The sequence below is a fragment of the Hemitrygon akajei genome, chromosome 9 (assembly GCF_048418815.1).
Source record: "Hemitrygon akajei chromosome 9, sHemAka1.3, whole genome shotgun sequence".
Lineage (NCBI taxonomy): Eukaryota > Metazoa > Chordata > Chondrichthyes > Myliobatiformes > Dasyatidae > Hemitrygon > Hemitrygon akajei.
The window spans coordinates 46,242,479-46,258,485 of NC_133132.1; the positions used below are offsets into that span (position 1 = coordinate 46,242,479).

General features: G+C 39.0%; 1 protein-coding gene across 1 annotated transcript in view; it reads right to left on the minus strand.

The window, feature by feature from the left end:
- Positions 1-5,280, minus strand: part of cd164 (CD164 molecule, sialomucin) — a 34,532-nt gene extending 29,252 nt beyond the window's left edge. Inside the window, exon 1 of the mRNA XM_073055343.1 lies at positions 4,944-5,280. Coding sequence (XP_072911444.1) covers positions 4,944-5,280 — 337 coding nt within the window. The remainder of the gene's footprint in view (positions 1-4,943) is intronic.
- Positions 5,281-16,007: the final 10,727 nt, after the last annotated feature.

A 16,007-nucleotide genomic window follows, 5' to 3' on the forward strand; every position in this document is an offset into this window, starting at 1 on the left:
TGATAGAGTGAATAAAATGGAAGATAATATTTCTGCCTGGACATCAGAAAGAAAACGGTTATTGGAAAAAGTGGATGTACTTGAAAATTTTAGCAGACGAAATAATATTAAGCTTGTTGGACTTAAAGAAGGTATAGAGGGAGAGGATCCAATAAATTTTTTTCAAAAATGGATTCCGGAAATTTTGGAAATGGAAGAAGGAACCCAGTTAATTGAAATTGAAAGGGCTCACAGAGCCTTAAGATCAAGACCTCAAGTTGATCAAAACCCACGATCAATCTTGATAAAATGCTTAAGATATCAAGATAAAGAAAAGATCCTGAAGGCGGCTACCCAACGTGCCAGAAAGAGAAACGGGCCATTGATGATAGAAGGGAAAACAGTTCTTTTCTATCCTGATATAAGTTATGACCTTTTGAAGCCCAGCGAAAAAAGTTTTATGGAAAAAGGGTTATAAATTTATATTGCAACCCTGATAATTTTTTTTGGATGACGGAAAAAGAAGATCTTTTACTGATTATCGGGATGCGGAAGAATTTGCACAAGAACTCCCAAATATTCGCTAACCACAGCCAAAGATTTAAAAGTGAAATGGATTAAAGATGAAGACAGGGACAGTGAATGGAGTTGATGGATGTTTAAGGACAGAAGAATATTTAAATACATTCTTAATTATATGATACAGGGGGAGAAAGGTAAAAATTTGAGAAATATTAATTGAGAGTAGTGATATTATTTTTTCTTCTCATATATACTTTTTTATGTTACGGGGGAGCTGGGGGAACTTCGGATCGATTGCTACGGGATTCTCGTGTGTAATCATGGTGATTGCCATGACCTGTACAACGGAGAGGGGGTAATGTTGTGTTTTTTTTATTCACAACATTAGTAGGGGGGTATTTTGGCTTTTTTTCTTTAATCTTTCTTTCTTTGCCTGGACAATCGGGGGGGGGGGGGGGGGGGAACAGACAGCAACACGGAGAATTTTAAAAAGATTCCCCAAGGTACTACGAAAGTTGAAAAGTTAGATATTATTATAGATTGGAGTAACCCTGTTAAAAATAGTGACTAATTCACCGAATTTTTAAAGTTTTAATGTAAATAGGCTTAATGGACCGGTGAAAAGAATAAGAATTTTAACATACATAAAGAAAATGAAAATAGATATAGCTTGTAGCTGCATTCCATTTGAAAAAAAATTACTTATAATTTAAGAGATAAATATGAAATATTTCTGAAAATTTGGCGCCCTTATTTACAAAAGATAGGATTAAATATATAGGTGCTCCGAAGATAAAATTATTGGTTATTTGGGGAAAGAAAGAAATATATATACTAAAGCTATTATGAACTCCATGGAGCATGTGGGGATCTTCCGATATCCAGACATTCTTTCTTTCTTTCTTTTTTTCTCTCTTTTTTCTCTTTCTACAGGGATATGTTAGGGGGGAGGGGTTAAGGGAGGGGGGGGGGAAGGGTTGATAATTTTTTTTCCTTCTGTAACCATTTGAAAATTCAATAAAAAAATTTTATTAAAAAAAAGAAATTTAGTTTAGTTTGGCATCGTGTGTGTTCAGTGTGGTGAGCCAAAAACCATGTTCCTGCGCCAAACTGTTTATGAAATGATGTTTTGACCAGCATCATGCCTTGATTGGCATCACTTTAACAGCCATTACCCTATCAAATGATGGTTGGATCTTGCTATGCAAAAATAGGGGTCATGACAGCCAAAATCTGCACTTCAAAGCACACCCATGGCAGTAAAATACATTTGGAAATTAGTGGGTACGAATGGGACAAGAGGAGAGAGTGCCTTTCACAATACAAAGCTCTTAAGTATGCTGGTCTTAACATACACAGATGGGCCCAGGTTTTCTGCTTCTTTCCCCTCTGGAATCCCTCATTTCAGTTATTACACCAAAGGGGGATCCTCGACACAGAAACTCAAAGATCTTCCATCTCCTGGCCTGGCCTCTCCTCTCCTCTCCTCCCCCCCCATTTCTGTGGTGCTGACTTGCATCTGCAAATTTTAATGCAGTTAAAGATTTTAAAAGCATTTGTTTTGGGATGCTGGAAGACTGATGTGATACATAATAATAATAATAATAACAATAATAAACAGAACAGTTTTTGACTGGACTCTTTCTTTACAATCACCCATTTGCCTAAGATTTTCTTAATTGTCCCTAATAATGAATCTGCCTCTACCAACACCCGTGTATAAAAAAATGTACTTCTGACACCATAAGGGCCCATTCCACACTGTATCTCTAAATAAAAATTTAAAAATCCTCCCTATACTTTATTATAAAGTACTATACCTAAAATAATGGCCCCTCACATTCACCATTTCCACTCTGGGAAAAATATCTGGCTTTCCACTCAATCTATGTCTATCAAGTCACCCTTCATCCTCCTTTGCTCCAAAGAGAAAAGCCCTACTTCGCTCAATCTATCCTCACACCATCTAGACAGCATCCTGGTAAATCTCCTCTGCACTCTCTCTAGAGTTTCCACATCCTTCCTATAATGTGGCTATCAGAACTGATCACAAGTGTGGTCTAACCAGGGTTAACATTCCAGGTTGATCAAACTGACCCAAAACATTACTTGTTTGTCCTACTTCTCTTAATATTTTTGTCTCATGAAAGCTGAAACTGAGGAGAATAATCTTTTTGCTCCTAAAGCTCTGTAAATACTGTAATCTATTATCAACTATATCCAAATAGGCAGCAAGAAGCCTCACACTACCAAGCCAGGTCACAAAATCTTTCACTCCATTAATAACCCTAAAAATACAATCTGACCTATCTGGCACCTACAAATACAAGTGACTTTCAGCAGTGCAATATTGTTACAATGAACTTTTAAAAAAATATGCAAATACACTGTTCCTTTTTTCCCCCAAATAGACTATGCTTAGAAACTCCTTTCATGCCTGTTGTTTTCTGAAGGATTGCTGGCCTTACATTTGTCTAACTGAATAAACTGAATCCCAATTTCACTTCCATTTTTTTCTACCATGTCACTAGTGTTTCTGCATCCATGAAATTACCTCTACTTGTAGCTGAGTGGCAAGAGAAAGAGGGAACTCGTGGGTATGCAAGTTTAAACTTGTTACAGGAAGCCCCCATATTACCTGGGGCAGGGTTGCATTCTTAAGAAACTTTCTATACAGTGAGATTTTTGGGCAGTGATGAGTTCTGAAAGGGGAAATTCTTATGAGCAGAATGTGGGAGGAGGTCACTTGAGGGAAAGGTTCTAAAGTTTACAGTATATTATACAAAGAGATTCATCTCCTTACAGGAAGCCACAAATCAAAGAAACCCAAAAGAACCCATTTAAAAAAAAAGACCCACAGGCGCCCAATGTGCAGAGCAGGAAAAAAAACAAATTGTACAAGCAATAAAAGTATGCAAATAGCATTCGGAACGATAGTGAGTGCTCAGACACAAAGCCCAAAGTCACAACCACAGCCTCAGAACAGTGCACAGTGGAACAAACATTGTGAAGCCTGCAGATGTAGTGCAAGCATCGACTTGGGAGAAATATGACATTTCAGAAAATTACTGACCCTAACATTTTCACTTCTCATGCTGCCTGCCCTGCTGAGTAATCTGATTTATTTACTTCACATCAGATTGCCAATCTGCAACTTATATTTGCTTTGAAAACAAGTTACATCTTGTAGCATAAACATCACCTCTTCCTTCAGCACTGAAACAATATCCTAAGTTAGCACACAAGGAGTTTCCCAAGCAACAGGACCACATTTCAAAACAAAGTAAATCTGTTGAAATATTTGATGGATTGTGAATTCTGCAACACATCAGTGCAGTGTGCTTGGCACAGGAAAAACCGATGCTTTAACTTCCACAAATTGATAACTGAGAGAAGTAATTCAATAGTGTTTTTTTAAAAAAAGAAAAACAAAAAGGTATTTAAAGAAAGTCATTGTGGAAGGGCTTTCAAAAGAACAAAACAAAAAAAGGCAGATTTGCATTAGTGTTGGTGAAGAGGTTAATAACTTATATTAGCACAATTAAGTGGAAATCTTAGTTTAAAAAAAACTTTCAATTTAGGAATCTGGGGATCCTAAAGTACCCCCTTCATGCTGTAATCTTGGGTGGCAAATTCACCAGAACTTATCCCAATCAACGATAAAGCACCAAGATTTTTTTAAAAACCACACAGATAAACCCATCTCTATTTAAATTGGATGTTTTGATGTTAAACTTTTGAAAAACAGGTATGAAGTTATCAATTTGATGAACTCGAGTAACTCTTAGTGGGGTCACCTTAGGATTTTCAAAAAATTGAAAATCTGTATGATCTTGTTCAATAGACCTGGATTTGAAAAGATTGTAGTTGACTTAAACGATTCTATAATGCCGTTCGGGCTGTCTACTGAGGACAGAATATCAACAGGCAACCTGTATAGAATGTTCCAGGATGTTAATCCCGTAGACTCAGTGACTACACAACCCTCCAGCCGCCATTTAAAGTGCTGAAAAAACAAATTAATACGGTAACAAGTCTTCAATTCTGTATGTTTAAATGAGATGTGTTCAAAATGTGTTTCATGTCGCCCAAAGTCCTTTACAATTAAGTTATTTATATACTGACATTTACATCACGATTGAAATTGTACTCCTGAACGCAGTAATACGCTGCGCCTCTCAAATCCCATTTCACAGACACCTTGAAGCATTAAAAAGAGCGAAAGAAAGCAAAAGAGGAATATGGACGATGTCGGAGGGAGGGAGCAGAGCGGAGCGCTGATTTCGTGTCGGGCCACCGCCAGAGCCCACCGCTCAGGGAGGCACGGAGTACCGTAGGCCAAAGGGGAGAGGGTCAACGTTAGCGAGCAGCGGGTCGGGGGAAAGGAGGGCCCCGAGGCCCGAAGGGACAGCCGCCGGTCGGCGCGGCGAAACGGGACGCACCTGCACATAAACTGACGCTCCAGAGCAGCGCGACGCTGCACAACACGGCCCAACGCATCGCCGCTCGCCCGTTCGCTCGGCAGCCTCCTCCTGCTCGCTCCCCGGCTGGGACAACTTGTGGCTCACGTGACGGCGCTGCCGGGGTGGAGCCGGCTCCCACACCAGCCGATAGGCCAACTCTCCTGCCAGATTCCTCCCTCCCCGGCGCAATTGGAATTGGCCCCCGCGCCTCTTGGAGGAAATTGCGCACCCCCGCAACTGCTGCCACGGCGGGATTTGCAAACTGCAGTTTATTTTTTTTATATGTTTTAAAACTCCCTAGCCGTTTGCAAAACATGTACAATTTTAAGACGCAACTTCTTTATTTTTTTGTTAAAGTTGAAAGCATTACGATTTTTTTTAGGGAATTCAATGCATTGCGAAACTACCGTGTCATCCATACTTGAGATGTAATTTCCTGGTGACGAGTGACATATCATTTTGTTGATATGTATTACTTATTTAACCCTTGAACTTATACTGCAAAATCAAAGCTACAACAAATCACGAAAGGAAACTCCGAGTGCAATTGCATTGAAAACCAAGGACTGTACATTTAGTGTTAACTTAATTCACCCAAAATAAAAAAATAACTTTCATTGGCCAGAAAGTGGGAATAAAAATTAAAAATTAGTAGAAATATTTCGCAGTTCGGTCAGTATCTTTAGTAAGAGAAAAGGGGTTAGCAAGCTATCGGTCAATGACACGTCTTTGTCAGAAATGGAAAATTCGAGAAGAAATTAATCAAACGGAGAGTCGTTAACAAAGAGATTGTGCAATATTGTTGATAACAACAGCTACTGTACTCTTCTGTGATAGTGTGGCTCTTGTTTGGTCAATGTAGAAAGGACCACAAGGATGGGCAGTGAATATTAAGCATCATTGAAGTTACCAGCAGAACAAATGAAAACAAACTCATCTCTGACTCATTTTCTTTCCACAGATGTTGCCTGTCCTGCTGAATTATTCCAGCATTTTCTGTTTTATTTCCTATCTCCACCATCTGCAGCTTTATTTCATTTTTAATTAATCTGGGTCCTTTACAGTCTAGCACATTGAATGGAAAGGCTGAATGTTTATGCACTCTGAAACAAAAGTCACCAAGTATAAAGAGAGAAGCTGTATGATTTATGAAAACTTGGCCCTTCCCAAAAGAGGTGCACATATTTCTTGGAGATGAACAAGACTGCATATGCTTGAATCTGGAGCAACAAACAATCTGCAGGAGGAACTCATCAGGTCAAGCAGCATCTATGGGAAGTAAGGAATCGTCCTTGTTTCAGGTTGAAACCTGGCATCAGGATTGAGTTTGGAAAGGCAAGATGGCCAGCATAAAGAGAAAAGGAGTGACACAAAAGGATTCTGGGGTGATGGGTGAACAGGGGAGACAAGCAGGGAGGTGCCTGGAGATGGATCTGGAAAACAGAGGTAAGTGAATGACAGACAAGAGACTGTCTTAGAGACCACGTTTATAAGGTTGTTGCCAAACAGTTTCTAACTAGCATCAGACACCTTGTGCTTGTGCGGCCATTAGACGATACACAATTCTTAGAGCAAACAGTTTTTAAATAGTGTCAGTTCCACGTGTTTGTGTTCAAAAAGCAGTGGTTTTTGTGACTAATAGTTGATGAGAAATAAGCAGCAAAACAATTCAGAACTGTTTTGCTCACCGCAGTTTCAAGCATTCAGACTCGGAGATGCCTGAAATGTATGGGGGTGAAAATGAAACAATTTCACTACTTCAACAAGTTAGGCACTACGAAGAATTTGAAGGTATCAATAATCATCTTAAATGTTACCTTGTCTCCACCAGACATTGTGGCTCCAAGTAGCTACTGTATTTGTATGTGGCAGTGGCCACACATGGGTACACTGCTTCGACAGGTGGGCTAAATCAGGTGAGGATAGCCGATTGGTCTCATAATCTTGCAAAATAGGGACATGCCTGTCCGAGCATGCAAAGTTAGCTCAGGGTGGATGAAATCTATAGCAAGATCCAATAGCCTGTAAGGCAGTTGTGCGATGCTCCATGGAGAGTGAAGGCATGATGGGGCACAAAAGTCATCATGGTTACCTACTGTAACCAGGGAAGAGACCAGTTGTGAAGTCCACTTGTACCACGGGACCTACACTTCCGAGGTCAAGAGAATGGAACTGGGGGGATGTCACATGATGACGTAGGATCGCGACGTGGAAATCCAGCTCTCCCATAAAAAAACAGTAAAATAATGTTTAAGTGAAGAAAAGTTAGTAAGTACTTTTTAAAAATTACTTATAAACTACTCAGGATTGTCTTAAGATATGTCTCCTAAACAGAAGCAGAAGAAAACTACTACTTTGAAGACAACACAAGTTGGAAAAGAATCAAGGCCGGCAGCCATGAAAGAGCCTCGGGCTCAAGTGCATTTTACCCTCGGCGATACAGAACAGGAAACTGCGGCAACATCAACCGTTTCCAAAAAAAAAGAGCAACAGGAAGGGGCATGCGCAAACACGAGCAACCCAAACTACAAATCCCAGCTATGATCGGAACTGAAAATGAAAGTGAATATGAGGTGGAATCAGATCCTCTGGATAAATCAGACGAAGATGAAGAGACAAACAAAGAAGAGCAACAGGAAGAGGTTGGAGGTGATATTGGAGACATAAAAAATCTTTGGTGCAAATAATGCATGAATTAAAAGCATTAAAAGTAATAACAAAGATATTAAAAATATGAAGATTATGTTTGATAAAATGATGAAAAGACAGGACAAAATGGACAAGAAAATTAAAAACTTGGAAGAAACAACGGGAGACACCATTGATAGAGTGAATAAAATGGAAGATAATATTTCTGCCTGAACATCAGAAAGAAAACGGTTATTGGAAAAAGTGGATGTACTTGAAAATTTTAGCAGACAAAATAATATTAAGCTTGTTGGACTTAAAGAAGGTATAGAGGGAGAGGATCCAATAAATTTTTTTCAAAAATGGATTCCGGAAATTTTGGAAATGGAAGAAGGAACCCAGTTAATTGAAATTGAAAGGGCTCACAGAGCCTTAAGATCAAGACCTCAAGTTGATCAAAACCCACGATCAATCTTGATAAAATGCTTAAGATATCAAGATAAAGAAAAGATCCTGAAGGCGGCTGCCCAACGTGCCAGAAAGAGAAACGGGCCATTGATGATAGAAGGGAAAACAGTTCTTTTCTATCCTGATATAAGTTATGACCTTTTGAAGAGAAAGAAGGAATTTAACCCAGCGAAAAAAGTTTTATGGGAAAAAGGTTATAAATTTATATTGCGCCACCCGGCAACCCTGAAAATTTTTTTGGATGATGGAAAAAGAAGATTTTTTACTGATTATCGGGATGCGGAAGAATTTGCACAAGAACTCCCAAATATTCGCTAACCACAGCCAAAGATTTAAAAGTGAAATGGATTAAAGATGAAGACAGGGACAGTGAATGGAGTTGATGGATGTTTAAGGATAGAAGAATATTTAAATATATTCTTAATTGTATGATACAGGGGGAGAAAGGTAAAAATTTGAGAAATATTAATTGAGAGTAGTGATATTATTTTTTCTTCTCTTATATATACTTTTTTATGTTACGGGGGAGCCGGGAGAACTTCGGATCGATTGCTACGGGATTCATGTGTGTAATCATGGTGATTGCCATGACCCGTACAACGGAGGGGGGTAATGTTGTGTTTTTTTTTATTCACAACATTAGTAGGGGGGTATTTTGTTATTTTTTTCTTTAATCTTTTTTTCTTTGCCTGGACAATCGGGGGGGGGGGGGTGGGGGAGACACATAGCAACGCGGAGAATTTTAAAAAGATTCCCCAAGGTATTACGAAAGTTGAAAAGTTAGGTATTACTATAGACTGGAGTAACCCTGTTAAAAATAATGACTAATTTACTGAATTTTTAAAGTTTTAATGTTAATGGGCTTAATGGACCGGTGAAAAGAAAAAGAATTTTAACATACATTGAGAAAATGAAAATAGATATAGCTTTTAGCTGTATTCCACTTGAAAAAATTACTTATAATTTAAGAGATAAATATGAAATATTTCTGAAAATTTGGCGTCCTTATTTACAAAATATAGGATTAAATATATAGGTGCTCCAAAGATAAAATTATTGGTTATTTGGGGAAAGAAAGAAATATATATACTAAAGCTATTATGAACTCCATGGAGCATGTGGGGATCTTCCAATATCCAGGCATTCTTTCTTCTTTCTTTTTTTCTCTCTTTCTATAGGGATATGTTAAGGGGGAGGGGTTAAGGGTTGATAATTTTTTTTTCCTTCTGTAACCATTTGAAAATTCAATAAAAAAAATTTATTAAAAAAAAGAGAATGGAACTGCCCAATGTGGCATGGCTTTTCTACTTTTAAAAACTCTCCCACACAGGTTTCCTTTCATCATTGGATAAGGTGGACAACTACTCAATTAAATGGTAATTTCTTTTTTTAATACCTTTTTAGCTATTTCCATGAAAACTTTGACTAATTTGGGCAGCCATTTAACTGGGCAAAAATGTACTGGTCTTGATCTTTATGCCCCGTATCTCAGAAAGGATATGTTGTCATTGGACGGAGTCCAGAGGAGTTTCACGAGGATGATTCCAGAAATGAAGGGGTTAACATCTGAGGAGCATTTGGCAGCTTTGGGCCTGTACTCATTGGAATTTAGAAGAATGTGTGGGGATCTCATTGAAATCTACTGAATGTTGGAAGGACTAGACAGGGTGGATGTGGAGAGGATCTTTCCTATGGTGAGGATATCAAGAACTAGAGGGAACAGCCTCAAAATTGAGGAGAAATCTTTTAGAACAGAGATAAGGAGGAATTGTTTTAGCCAGAGAGTAGTGAATCTGTGGAATGCTCTGCCACTGACTGCAGTGGAGGCCAAGTCCGTGGGTATATTTAAGGTGGAAATTGATCGTTTCCTGAATAGTCAGGACATCAAAGGATGTGGCGAGAAGGCAGGTGTATGGGGTTGAGAGGGATCTGTGATCAGCATGATGGGATGGTGGAGCAGACTTGATGGGTTGAATGGCCTAATTCTGCTCCTATGTCTTATGGATGTCTCCCAATTAACCAGAAAGCACTGGCATTACAATAGGAGCACATTTTAACTAAGGAAACGAAAACTTATAAACTTACCAGCACCTGCTTTTTGCTGTTGAACCAAATCAAACCCATGTGATGTGTAAACAAATTACCTGTATATTAGCATTTTAAAAGCTTTTGACAATCACATTCACATATAGCCTCTATTTTAAAACAGTATGGTGAAGACTATATCAAATTATGGCCCATATTGTTTCTATTGTGTTCTCAGCCGCTGAGGTCAGACTAACAGGCCTATTGTTTCCTTTCTTCTGCCTCTCTCCATTCTTGAAGAGTGGAGTGACATTTGCAATTATCCAGTCTTCCGGAACTATTCCAGAATCTTGTGATTATTGAAAGATCATTACTAATGCCTCTACGATCTCTTTAGGCCACATCTTTCAGAAATCTAGGCTGTACATCATCTGGTTCATGTGACTTATCTACCTTCAAACCTTTCAGTTTCTCAAGAACCTTCTCTCTAGTTCTGATAACTTCACACATTTCATGCCCCCTGACACCTGGAATTTCTACCATACTGCTAATGTCTTCTACAGTGAAAACTGATACAAAATACTTATTCAGTTTGTTCACTATTTTGTTGCCCCTCATTACTACCTCTCCAACATTATTTTCCGGTGGTCCAATATCCACTCTCGCTCTCTTTTACACTTTATATATCTGAAGAAACATTTGGTATCCTTTTTAATATTATTGGCTAGCTTACTTTTATCTTCTGTCTTTACCTTCTTAATGACTTTTTAAGTTGCTTTCTGTTGCTTTTTAAAAGCTTCCCAGACCTCTAACTTCCCACTAATCTTTGATCCTCTTGTTGGTTTTCATGTTGACTTTGACTTCTCTTGTTAGCCATGGTTGTGTCATCATTCCTCTAGAATATTTCTTCCACTTTGGGATGTATATATCCTGTACCTTCTGGATTGCTTCCAGAAATTCCAACCATTGCTTCTCTGCCATCATCCCTGCCAGTGTCCTTTTCCAGTTATTTCCAGCCAGCTCCTTTCTCATGCTTCTGTAATTCCTTTTACTCCACTGTAATACTGATACATCTGACTTTATCTTCTCCTTGTCAAATTTCAGGGTGAATTTGATCATATTATGGTCACTTTCTTCTAAGGGTTATTTTACCTTAAGCTTCCTAATCAATTCTGGTTCATTGCACACCACCCAATCCAGAATAGCTGATCCTCTAGTGGGCAACCATGAGCCGCTCTTAAAAAAAAAATCTCATACATACTCTAGAAATTCCCCTTCCTGTAATCCAGCACATCCTTTCTTAGATAAGAGGCGTAACTGCTCACAATGCTCAAAGTGTGGTCTGACCAATGACATATAAAGCCTCAGCATCACATCCTTGCTTTTATATTCTAGCCCTCTCAAAATGAATGCTAATATTGCATTTGCCTTCCTTACAACTAACTCAACTTGCAAGTTGACCTTTAGAGAACCCTACACAAGGACTCCCAAGACCCTTTGCATCTCTGATTCCTGAATTTGCTAACCATTCAGAAAATAGGCTATGCCTTCATTTCTTTAGGAAAGTACATGACCGTACACTTCCCAACACTATATTCCATCTGCCATTTCTTTGCCCATTCTCTTAAACTGTCCATGTCCTTTTGCAGTCTCCCTGCTTCCTCAACACTACCTATCCCTCCTACTCTATCTACAGCTTGGCCACAAAGCCACCAGTTTCCTCATTCAAATGACTGACAAACTGATTAACGCGAAAAGCAGTCCCAACACTGATCCCTGCAGAATACCACTAGTCATCGGCAGCCAACCAGAAAAGGCCCCTTTCATTTTCCACCATTTGCCTCAGTTTCTTTTTCATCCACAATGGAAAGGCAGAAATGCATCTTTTCTACCAATTCCTGAAATATGATCTGAATTATGTGGTGCTGGTTCAGCTTATCAGCACTGTTAATTAGCAGTGATTCCCAGTGGGGGAGGTTATGTGTCCTAAGGGGACGTTATGAGAAATAGAAGTCGTTGGGGGCCGTTCAAACTTCTTTTGGGGGGGGGGGGGTGGTAATGAGACTTGACTGACCATTAGTAGAGCAGGCACTTCCAAAAAAATGGATGAGGCACTGAAACACAGGAAGAACCAAGTCACAGGAAGACGCCAGTCATGCCAGGATAATGAGGAAGAGTTTCTTCACACTGAAGTGTGTTGGTTAGCAAAAGGCTCCCGCTTAAAACATTTCATTGATTTTTTTTTTGAACTAAGACCCTGCAGGCAATGAGCACTCATCGTCACAATATGTCTGAAACTTGGCAACCTCATCTGGCCTTATCTAACAGACATTATTGGGGATGCATAAAATTGCAACCAGGGTGTCCAACAGATCCCCTTGACTCACAGCACTGAACAAGTTAATGCAACTTAACAGTTGGTAAGTCAAGTACACCCTCTCAACTTTCTCTACAGATCTACGGAAAGCAGGTCGCGCAACGATGCAGTGCTGGCCAGAACCAAATAGTGAAATAGAGCCAATCAGTAAACTTGCTGACCCCAAGGATGCCTCTTGAGATGGTCAAAGTGACCTCAGCTTCATATGTGCAGTCAAGAACTATCTTTGTGATCTTATGTGATTGGTCATTTGCACTAACTGGAATACTGTAAAGGTAGCTTGTTTAACATCAGCTCTATCCCGACTAACATTCAGAATCAAATCTGAATCCTTGTCAACATAATTTTCGCTGTTGTGACCGTCTTCATCTTCGTCTCGCTGTTCCTTTGCGTGCTGCTACTATCGCTCTGTGTTAACTCGCTGCCATCATCAATATCCGATAGGCATTCCCAGTTTGTATTAATTTTTTATTTTAATTTAGCTCCATTAATGATGGATAAATCTGTACAGCGTGATCTCTATAAGTTTAACCATGCTAGCAGAAACTGAAACTACAGAAAGTGTGTCAATACAACGTTACGTACCTGGAGTATGGTTTTAGTACATTCTCAACAGATCAACAATACCCCATGTGTCTTATCTGTAGTACTGCACTCTCTAATGAAGCCATGAAACCATCGAGATAGCAGGAACACTTCCATAAAAGGTTACTTATAGTATTACTCAGTTCCAGAAGATGAAAGTAGCATTCAAAAGGAATTGCACACTCAAGTCATTTGCTAGGAAAGCTAATAATGACCTTGATAGTGGTCTCATTGCTTCTTATAACATTTCCAAAATGATAGCAAAGTGTGGAAAGTCTCACACAATTGGTGAAAGATTGATAATGCCTGCTGTATCAGAAGTGCTCAGCACTGTCCTCAAAATGAATACCAGTATTTTAAAATTAATTCCTCTGAGTACTAACTCTGTAGCTTGTCGTATTGATGAAGTGAGTGAAGTCATTGAATTTCAACTATGCACAGAGCTACATAAACAGAATTTGGGATACAACTGGATGAGTCAACTGTGTGAGAAAATGGCATATGTACAATTATCAAAAATGGAAAAGTTTATGAAGCGATTCTCTTTTGTATAAAATTAAAAAGAAATATCGATGTACAACAAGCTCAAAATGTATAGTGAGGATGTATATTCTGATTAGGAACATGATTTCTTGTGCAACTGATGGAGCACCATATAATGACAGGTGACTATGCTGGTGGCATTTATGAAAAAAGAAATTCCAAGTCCATTTATAATCCATTGTGTATTTCATCATCAACATCTCACAGCCAAAAACCTCAGCCAGCGATTTTTTTCAAGCATGACTCTCGTAATATCTGCTATCAACAAAATTAAAGATCCTCCATTAAATAGCAGAATATTTTGCCAGTCACACCAGGATAATGATGAAGAGCTTCTTCACACTGAAGTGCGTTGGCTATCAAAAGGCTGCTGCTTAAAACATTTCATTGATTTTTTTTTTTAACAATGTGTTTGAATTTTTGCACAAGTTGACATGAGCTTGGGAAACAGGACTGAACTTCTATGCGGAGATGTGGCATACTTAGCCGATCTGTATGACAAAATGAACATTCTAAATATGAAACTGCAGGGTGGGAATTTCAATTTAATCCAGGCAAGAAGTGCAGTGTCCACTTTTATCGGGAAATTGGCAATATATAAGCAAAACGCTAGGAGAATGTTCTTACAGTTTCCCTGCATGGAAAGTGTGGTGCTCACTTTCACAGATGGTGTCTTGTTTACACCTGTAGTCACGGAAGGATTTTCAGAATCGATTCAAGGATTTGAACAATCTGGAAATTCTGGACTGGCTAATTAACCCATTTCTTAGCAAGGTGGAAGAACAGGAAGAGAGCTTGCAAGAAGAAATTTTCGAAATGCAGAATGATGAAGAAGCAAAAATGCTTTTCAAAAAATGTCACCTTTTGTGGTATGTGGTTACACTGTCATACGAAGTTTCCTGGTCTTTGGAGAAGAGCCAAACTGCTCTTCATTACATTTCCATCCTACCTTGTTGAAAGAGACTTCAGTGCAATGAACTACATACTCACAAAAAAACGGAAACTGCTTTGACATTGTTACACATGGGGACTTAAGGCTTTTGCTGTCACAACTTGAACCAGTTATTTCAACTCTTGCTAAAAATCATCAAGCTCAAGGATCGCATTGATATTGGAGCTGCTGTACAGCACAGGTACTGTGTAAGCTTGGTTTAAAGACAAATAAAAATTTAAAGCAGAATTATTTTTCTCATGTTGGCATGTGGTGGACATGTTTTTACACTATGGGGCGCCGGAAAGTATATTGTGCCTAAGAGGGGTGCTGGCAAGTATGAAGGTACTTTAGGGGGGCTTTGGGCTTAAAAAGGTAGGGAAACACTGCAAGGTTATTTATCCACTCACTCTACAGGTGAACGCTCTCTCATTGTAAATGTTCTTGTAAGGCATGAAAGGAAGATTAACAGATGGTCCAAAGGGATCCCACATCCTAAAATAGGGGAGTCAGACCTGGGCTGAACTTCTGCATGGTAATAATATATACGATCACCACTGTATGCTGGCATCTAAAAGCTGGCCAATATGTTGTCTGTTCATCAAGTCAGAACAGTTGAAGCATACATAGGAGAGGATAAACAAAATCTAGAAGGTGGTTCGATGCCATTAAGATGTGGTTTCATGATCAAACCCAACACCGAAAAGACTGGGGAAAGATAATCAGTTGCAAGCAGATGAACTATGAGGACATCCATGAATATGAGGAATGCTTCAAAACAGTGTGATTGAACCACTCAGGAGTTCCAAAGATAAATTAATTTCACATAGAGAAATCTGATCATGGTCCACTGATGTCAATCTTTATTAATGGCTTGAAGCCAGATGTTGTCAGATTGGTTAGGTTAACAAATTTAAGTTGGAATGAACTCAACACATCATACAGCTGGTTAGTGAATATTGCTAACCAGGTGGGTCAAATCATGGAAGTTTGAGTAAGAGCATTACAGGCAGGATTTCCATCAACCAATGACAGAAACAAGACTAAGACTCTAAAGGAGCATATTATTTTATAATGATAAAATAGGACATTAGGCTAGAAGTTGTAGCCCTTGCTTGCTGTAATCAAATATGGCCAGCTGGTACAAAAATTAGATTAAAGAGAGGTTAAAGATCTCTCTTCAATCTGTAAATATCTGTCCTGGGACGAAGGAAAATGGGCAGTTGGTACACAAGTGTTATACAATTGCCAATAGAAGAGGCTGATTGGAGTTTAAAGGCTGCTCCAAAATGAATACAGTTGAACTCCTGTCAAGATGGTGCCAGCATACAATGCTCCCTCGGCGGACATTTTCCAGAAGCCCACAAAAATGTCTATTTTACTTCTTTTAAATCTGTTTTTCATCTTAAATGTGCTTCTGGGACTGTAAGAACGTGTGATTTACAGCTTGGAGATTGATTGAGTGAACAAGCGCTTTGGTGCCTCC